This window comes from Macrobrachium nipponense, chromosome 41 (genome assembly GCF_015104395.2).
Source record: "Macrobrachium nipponense isolate FS-2020 chromosome 41, ASM1510439v2, whole genome shotgun sequence".
Taxonomy (NCBI): Eukaryota; Metazoa; Arthropoda; class Malacostraca; order Decapoda; family Palaemonidae; genus Macrobrachium; species Macrobrachium nipponense.
The window spans coordinates 9,332,071-9,341,112 of NC_061102.1; the positions used below are offsets into that span (position 1 = coordinate 9,332,071).

General features: G+C 44.6%; 1 protein-coding gene across 1 annotated transcript in view; it reads left to right on the forward strand.

Moving 5' to 3' along the window:
* The first annotated feature begins 593 nt into the window (after positions 1-593).
* LOC135212412 (mitochondrial intermembrane space import and assembly protein 40-like) overlaps positions 594-9,042 on the forward strand; it is a 23,686-nt gene continuing 15,237 nt past the window's right edge. The window contains exon 1 of the mRNA XM_064245783.1: positions 594-710. Within this exon, the coding sequence (XP_064101853.1) occupies positions 689-710 (22 nt within the window). The 5' untranslated portion in view covers positions 594-688. The remainder of the gene's footprint in view (positions 711-9,042) is intronic.

Sequence of the window (9,042 nt, forward strand, 5' to 3'; positions counted from 1 at the left end):
TCTAAATCTATTCCTATAGCAATTTTCAATATACAATTTACTAATATGTATGATATAATTAATAAGTGTTATAATGCAGTAGCACAAAGGAAATACTTTGAAAACTAATAGCTGCCCCATGCTTCATAGTTTGTTGTCGGCTGCAGTCGGCGAGTTATGAAATGAGGTGCGACGCCATCATATAGCTTTTGTCAGATACCGTAACAGCTATTCCTAGTGGATATCATCCACTTCCTCTTAAATTTTCACCCCATACATACAACTTTCTATCGTATTTTTTAGTTATCATAAATAATTTAGCTTTCTTTTAAATTATTCAACCACTTATTCTCATAAAAACTGAAGAGATAGGAACGAATTAATGTTCACAACATGTTACCAGAGGCTCCTATCCACTCCCTCACAGTAACCCCCATTTTAACCCCACGATTACAAATTTCTATAGTATTTTTCAACAAATAGAAATCACTTAGCTTTTATAGTATTATTTTAATAGTATAATAAAAAAATTCTAATAAAAAACTGACAAAGCTATACGTATTCTTCAATTACGCTTGTACTCTGTTCGCTTGTACGCTGTTCGCTGAGATGTTCGCTTCCTTCGTAACAATAACAAGATCCCGAGTCGGCGTGAATCTGAAAATTCCAATTCGGCCCTAATCCGACTTCCGGTCATCAATTCACGATTATGTCTTACTGCAAGCAAGAGGGTGAGGAGATGGATTAAAAGCCAGTATAATAATTTCATATTTAAGGCCTACCGTATGGGTTTGTCCATACATAGGGTACGGTTCAAAACTGACGGGAATTGAGTTCCCTTACCGGTAGGCCTGTGGGTTTTGTTTACCTTCCATTGTATTTTAAAGTTACGAGATTTTTAAAGAAATGGGTCGTTTTTTTAAATAATCATGGCTTTCAAGTTAGTATCATTTTGTAGGCCTAAAGGTCTGAAATTATTCAAATCTGACTGGGAATGAGTAGCCTTACTGGGTAAGGGTTCAGGGGAAAACAACCGAGTGGACTAGCTGATCCCGCTTGTTGATCCACCCTCCGAAAAAGTACTTTAACACGTCCTGACATTGGAGATGGTCACCAGTCATGAGTCATCGGTGGTGGAAGCAACACCTCGAGACCTCTACTCTCCTTTTAAGTACTTTTTAGGAGAGTGGATCGACAAAGGGGTTAAGAACTCGATCAGCTAGTCCACTCGGTTGTTTCCCCTATGAGGTTTGTTTAGGGGCTACATTGATTTTATTAGTAAAAGTACATATAACGCGTCCTGACATCGGAGATGGGCATTAGTCGTGACTTCTGTTGGTGAGAAACGGAGCTAAAAGACCTCTACTCCGGTGTCAGGACGCGTTATAATGTACTTTTCTTGGGGTTGTACACATTGATCGTACATGGTCCACCCCTGTACCATGCGGTTTTTTACCCTACATTTTTAGGCATACCATTCAAAAGATTTGAACTAAAATAAGCATGTGAGGTCTTCGTAAAATATGTTTGTTTCCGATACGTAATACAAACCCTCGGTCCTTTAACAACAATAGGAAGGTAACTAGCGGCAACTGGGACGGTCGTAAGCTTCGAACAAGGGGAAAGAACGGGTAGTTTAACTGCTTGTCCGATCGTGCGCGCAATTCGCCGCGTGCGCCCGAGAGGTGAAGAATCACTTTTGCTTTCGGCCGCGGGTGTGAAGGAACGTGTTCGTCATCGCTCTCTGCCGCTTCATCGTCGTATGCTTTGTTTATATTGTGTTTTTCTACTAATGGTTTTGTTGCCTTGAAAATGAAACTGTAAGTACACTGTTTTTATTTTTTCATTACTTAATTATGAACCAACATGGAGCTATCCGCCGTAGATGCGGCGATTTCCTCTTTTTCATGATTGAACGCTTGAATTAGGGTAGATCATCACAGCAGGCCAAGCAGGCCACCTACCATCAATGCAAGCCACCCTCCGAAAAAGTACATTATAACGCGTCCTGACACCCGAGATGGGCATCAGTCGCGACTTGTTGTTGGTGAGAAACGGAGCTAAAGACCTCTACTCTCCTTTCGAATAAGTATTTTCTCCAAAGTTAGAAATTAAGGCCAAATTTTAAGATTTAAACAGAGGGTACTGAAAACGGTCTCAAACGTATGTGCAAATCTCACCAAAACGCGTTTCAACATTTTTACTTACAACTCGAGGTATTTAGAAGATTGAACGCCATCTCGATGTTTACGGAGTAGCTTGTGTCAATAAAACTAACCATTTCCTGTGATAAATCCGCACACCACTTGTACCAACACACGCTGGAGCACTTTTATCACAACAATCGAAACACGATTTCTCATCAACAACAAGCCAGGCGTAAACAGCTTTTGTGTAGAAGATGACGAGAAGCGTGCTCTTGGCTAATTTTTAAATAAGTAGTCAAAACATCAATATTTTACATATTTATGATGATTAATTTGAAAATATTCGTTATTGAAAAAGTAACTCGACTCTGACTCAAATTTAAGTAATTATTTTTCTGAATTAGAACGTTCTTTCAAGTTCTGTATTATGACGTTCACGACATCTTGACTTTCGTACCTATTGTAAATAATTGCTATACTCAACTGTCATTGCAGAACAGTTTACCAGTTATTCATGCAGATTGTTATCAGCTATACATGTAATTGTTATAATCGTAATGCGCATATATATCTTTATTATTTACTTTTTGGATATATGAAGATGTTTTACTGCTGGATTATCGCCGTAGTGTGACGCAATCGTTTTCGGTCCATGGGCTCTGTCTGTTTTCGGTTTTTCGCACCATAAGAAATTATGGGGCCGAATTTGCAATGACCAGAAAGTCGTTAAAAGAGGAAAGTTAGCATTGAGGGGCATATGTTTTGACTGAGAAAAATACAAATTTATTCAATAGCTAGCTTGTAAAAAATACTTGGTTATAAAAACTTGATTGACAACTAAGCAGCATGTCTACTATGGGTTTCAGAGACAGTGCAAGCAGGTTTTTGGGCAATACCTATTTCTGTAACGAACACTCTTAACGAACGAGATTTTGCTATAGTGCATTACACCCAGTGCCGTAATTTATAAGGGTATCGTGAATCACTAATCGTAAAGAATAACGACACTTGTCCTTGTACCAAGAGACAAAAACTCCATTATGCAGAAAATGGATACGAAACACGCGTATAAAGCTCCACCTACCCTCCTCCCCCAACCCCCCCCCCCCCCCCTCCACCGCCATCCCTTTTTCTTCTTCGTTCCTCCGCTTCCTTTCTCTCTCTCTCTCTCTCTCTCTCTCTCTCTCTCTCTCTCTCCTCTCTCTCTCTCTCTCTCTCTCTCTCTCTGTTGCCATTCGGTATGTGTTGACCCTCCAAACTGGGTATAAGACTACACACAAAAAGTTGAAATTGGTGAAATTAGGCTATGTATGGAAGTATTATATACATAAATATTAAAGCAATTTTATCATTATTGCATTACTATGACAACTAGAATTCATGGAAACAGTTTATAACCTGTTAAGCGTCACCCACGTAATAATACGTTTACGCGATCTACTCGGTATTAGCGCCTTCAACGGGATATTACGTTCAAGACTTTAACTGTGCTTGTCAAGCCGTCAGCCCCGTAATAATAACGTTTACTCGTATAGAAAGTGTAGGAACATCATTTGGTAACACTCTCAGCACATGGGAAACTTATTTCCAGCCTGGCAACTCTTTCCTGGTGGTCGCTATGCTAGAAAACTGCCTGTCCCTGTTGGTTTTCTTTCAATACGCTTCGGGCGTTTATCGAGACAAATTGAATTTCGCGTCTTTCACAATGAATGTCCCAAAGAGGAGGCATATTTCTTTAGGTGAGATCAATCAAATACTAGATGAGGAGTGTGATATTGATAACCTATTTGATGATGAGAGCTCTAGTTCTGAATCCTCCAGTGATGATACAAACTTTTCTTCCAATTGCGGGAGTGAAGATGACTTTTCTTTGCCGAGTGACTGACTCGAGAGAGAGAGAGAGAGAGAGAGGAGAGAGAGAGAGAGAGAGATAGAGAGAGAGAGAGAGAGAGAATTTCCTACAGTTAATTACAGTATGAATAACAAGCATAAAAATCAATATTAACTTTGAAAAACTATCATCAGTGCCTATGATCGCTGATTACAAAAAAAGCGTGACGGTACGTTAGCAGCGAGCTCATCAGGGGCGGACGCTTAACAGGATAATGGAACGGCGTATGTGTGAAGCCTCCACTAATGTGGCAAAGATGATTTTTTTTCCGCCCATTCTTAGCATGCAAACATTAAAGCATGCAACATTAAAGGTTACATTTATTTCTGGCATACGATTATTTAAGAAATTCAAAATACTAATAAAGACTGAAATCAATGAAAAGTGCTAGCAAAAACAAAAAAGCAAAAAAAAAAAAAAAAAAAAAACGTATAGTCGTTCCTCTATGCACTTTTCCGTATTCGTTCCTCTATGGTTTTCGGCAGCCAGATGTACGAAAACGTTAGAAACATTTGATTTTATCTACGTTAGAAATATCTGTAATTTTTCGGGGTAATTTGGTTGCAAAAAAGGGATAATATACATGAATTAAATCAAAATTTTTAATAACAATGTAAAATTTAAACTAAACTAAATACGTAGTAAAGTAAACAGTTTAGGGAATAAAACTTTGCAGTTTCGTCGTCTGTCGTCGTCTGTCGTCGTCTGCTGTTTGTAATTGTGTTTAGGCGCGCGCGCTTAGAAACCAGGAACAGCAACGGGTTTAAAGTGTCAATGTGGAGTGAACTGAGACCAAAATGGTGTATAATAACAATCAAAATAAGCACTGTGGAGTTTCAGTTGTGATGGCAGTAAGGATAAAAACCGCCGATTACAAGGTAAGAATGAATTCAGTTCCAACCATAACCCCGGGAATAACAAGTTTTCATACTTTCACTAATATAGGCAACAAAATGTTGTTTTATTGTGCTGATTACAACTGCAATCTTGAGTAAGATCAATAAACGTTACATACATACGCTAACATTGTTCAAATGAGTGCTGGGAAGGCTGGGGAAAGATGGTGGCCGTCATGATGAGAAACCGTCCATGAAAAAACGTAAACCGCCATATTGGATTTCACAAAACTGCCTTGAAAACATATTTTACGAAGAGCTCACATGCTTATTTTAGTTCGTATGGGGATTTCATATATCACAATATGTTGACGAAACTTCAGTCTTTTAAATGGTATGCTTAGAGTTGCAATTGTATTCATGTTTCACCAATTAAATATCGAGTGAATAAGACCCGTTCTACCGTGATGAGGGTTGGCCTGTTGTGATGTTTCCCCCTATGTCTCGGTGCCGAGGGCGGGCGCTCTCGCCGCCGAGTCATGTATTTTGGGCGAAAGTGTGTAATTGAAAAATGTAAGTACTCTTTTCATTATATTTTTGCCCTGTGCGTTCGTTACCGAGAGTGTGATTGCGCTCGGCACGAGCCTTTTAATTTGTATAATAGAATGCAATGAAAGTGGATTCGCAATTGCAATATTCTTTTCATTTTCATTTATTTATTTGCATGAATTTAATTTGGATCAATTTTCGTTCTTACCCGGGAATTGATCCTTACGATTTTTTTATGTGAAAATGAAATCGCAAGTGCAGTATTCTGTTTCATTTTCATATATATTTTATGATAGCATCATATTATTGTTATCAAGTTCCGTTCTTCTTACCCGGGAATTGATCTTTTGTTTTTTCCCCTTTAACGTTCTATGAAGTGAATCGCAAGGGCAGTATTCGTTTCATAATGTTTTTTTCATACTCACTTTTCACTGCTGTGCGGGGTAGGGGAAGCGAAGGTCTGCCAGGAAGTCGTCGGAAAGCTCTCCCGCGACTCCCTTGGTATCCGATTCTTCGTCTTCCTTCCTGCCCCCCCCCGCTCAGCTTCTTCGTTGTATTTTGTATTTGGGGTCTTCCTTTTGCGTTCGGGGTGGGGCATGTCTTCCCCCCGTGCCGTTGAGGGAACCCCTCTTACTAATCTATCTATGTTACCGCAGGTGCTACATCCGTGGGAGACGACCTTGGACAGGTAATGGACCACCGCGGAGGCAGGGCGGCCTAGCATCCACGGGCTGCTGCAGAGTCTAGCGAGGCTGGGGCGGGTCTCCACTACTACCCACGGCCGCTTATGCTGCTCCCCCCCCTCCTGGTCTACACTCCCCATGCTGTGTCCGATGACCCGTCTGCCGCTACTAGGGGCCGCAGCCGTACCGAGGTGGGGTTGCCGCCGTCGCCTGTTTTCTTCGTGTTTTTTTGCCTGCCCCAGACTTCCGCTGTTCCAGCAGCTCGCCCCTGGACCGGCCGCCAGGACCCAGGTTCCGTGGCTGCCGATGATTCTACGAGGCGATCGCTGGGCCTCTGCCGTACCTGCCGCTGATGTGATTCCCGCTGTTGGCTTGGCTGTCCCTTCCTGGGTCTACGCTGCCGCTGTTCCTGCCTGCCGCTCCTGAGCTGGTTGCTGTTCCTGTCGCTCCTGGTTCCTGCGCCTGTCCATGCTGGTCCTGCCCATGGCATGTCTTCCCCAGTCCCAGGTCCTTCCGGACAGGTGCAGTCGGGCCGTGTTGTTCTTCGGCAATAGGCCCGACTCCGGCCTGGATGGAGGGACCTGACGACTGTCCTGCGTGAGCTGACGAAGAAGAGGAAGGTGTCATCTTCGTCTTCGTCTGCTGCTGCCTCTTCCCTTCGACTTCTAAGGCCCATAAGCCGAAGAAGAAGAAGCTGCCTCTCCCCCCTAAGAAGTCTCCTTCGGGAACTTCTAAGGGCCAGTCCCACCTCGGTGGGCCGTGGGGACGGGGGGGGTCCTTCTGCTGGTCCTCCTGGCCTCCTTCGGAGCGGGGCCCGTTCTTCCCTTCCGTAAGAAGAGATAGACGGGGACCAGAGGAGTATGGGTTAGCTCTGGTACTTCCTCGCCTGGTGCTAGCGGCGATGCCGCTACGGCCAGGTTCCGGCTCGGTCTCTCGTTCGCGGGAGATCCCGAGTGTACGCTCTCCTCGGAGACCGTGCAGCCAAGTTTCGGCGCCAGAGTTCGCTCGGCCACCAGACCACGGCACGGAGCAGAAGGCTGGCGAGAACCGCTCAGGTGACTCTCGCCAGGCCAGCGGCCGCTCTCCGCAGCAACCAGCTGGTAACCTGGGGTTTTATACATTCAACTTCCCAATCCCGCCAGATATATACTTAGCTATAGACTCCGTCGTCTCCGACAGAATTTCAAATTTCGCGGCACACGCTACAGGTAGGTCAGGTGATCTACCGCCCTGCCCTGGGTGGCAGGACTAGGAACCATCCCCGTTTTTCTAATCAGAATTCTTCTGTCGCCGGACCATCAACATTGTTGTTGGTTCCTCTCGATTGGTTTTCTTTTTTCACCGGCAATTGATCTTCTTGGACCGACTTTTGGTGACGTATCTGGATTGTTGGATTGGCATACGCTTTTGTGGACTGTTTTTGTGGAATTGATTTTGGATTTTTCTTTAAATATGTCTGACTCTGGTATGGTTGTGAGACGTTGTGTGAATGTAGGCTGTAAGGTGAGGTTGCCGAAAGCTTCGGTAGACCCTCACACGGTATGCAAGAGGTGCAGGGAGTATGAATGTTCTTTTACTAATACTTGTAAAGAATGTGAGAACTTGAGTGAGAACGAATGGAAGAATCTAACTAATTATTTAAAAAAGTTAGAAAGAGAAAGAGTGAGGAAGGCTTCTCATAGAAGTTTAAGTAGTTCTAGATCTGAACTAATTCCAAGCTTGGGATCTTCCCCAAGGGTAAGTATTGCTACTTCTCCTTCCACATTGCAGCCCCTTCTCCTATTGCAGAACCTGTAGATCCAGCGAAAGAACTTGCAGATCTAAAAGCAGCCTTCAAAGTAATGGAAAACAAAATGGCTGCCATACAAGGTAAGGCTAGTGAATTGTCATTAGACAGTGATATAAGTGTCCCCAGTGTAGTGGAGGGGGCATGGTGGTCGGCTCAGCAACGCTCCTAGGTCTAGACCTCTTCCAAGCTCCACATGCCCAGAGGAGAAGGAATGTCGAAAGCCGAAAGGAGGTTGTGGAGAATCCCCACCGATCAGGTGTCCCTTCGGCTGGTTTTCTGTGACACCCCAGACTGCCAAGGTGACCGCTATTGTAAAAAGCGTCCTAAGTGAGTGTTTCTCGTCGTCGGGATCTTCATCACCGAGACGTGATTGGAGAGATTCCGATCGATCTCGGCCTCTCAAGAGGAGTTGGAGGGCGCCGACTATCGACTCGAGCCCTGAAAACTTCTCTGAGGAGTCTCCATCGGGAGTTAAGAAGGCAAGAAGAGCCATTCTTTCAACCAGAGTGAGAAGGAGGCAGGAGGTGGAGGCTATGGACTCCTCCCCTCCTCCTTCCCCTCCTCCCGAAGAGGATAAGAGGAGGCTACTAAGAGGTTCATGATGGCGATGCAGGAACAGATTTCGTCGTTTGTAGGAGTCCTGTCAAAGGAGCCTCCTAGAAGGAAAGACACTTCCCTTCCTATTAAAAGATCCTCCAGACGTATGGAGGTATCTACCTCCAGGATCGATACTCCTACCCGAGGTGAGGTTTCCTGTACGAACCTGGATGAAACAATCAGACGTCTGGCACCGGCCAGGAGTGAGGAGTCACCCAGGAGGCAGGAGCCAAGAGCCAGGAGTGAGGAGTCAACCAGGAGGCAGGAGCCAAGAGCCAAGAGTGTGGAGGCATCCAGGCAAGAGGCAAGAGCCAGGAGGCTAGAGCCAGGAGGCAAGAGCCAGGAGGCAAGAGCCAGGAGGCAAGAGCCAGGAGGCAAGAGGCAGGAGTCAAGAGGCAGAGGCAGGAGGCAGGAGCCAGGAGTCCGGAGTCAGGAGGCAGGAGTCCGGAGTCAGGAGGCAGGAGTCAGGAGTCAGGAGGCAGGAGTCAGGAGCCAGGAGGCAGGAGTCAGGAGGCAAGAGTCAAGAGCCAGGAGTCAAGAGTCGGGGACTCGTTCCTGGAGGTTATGACTC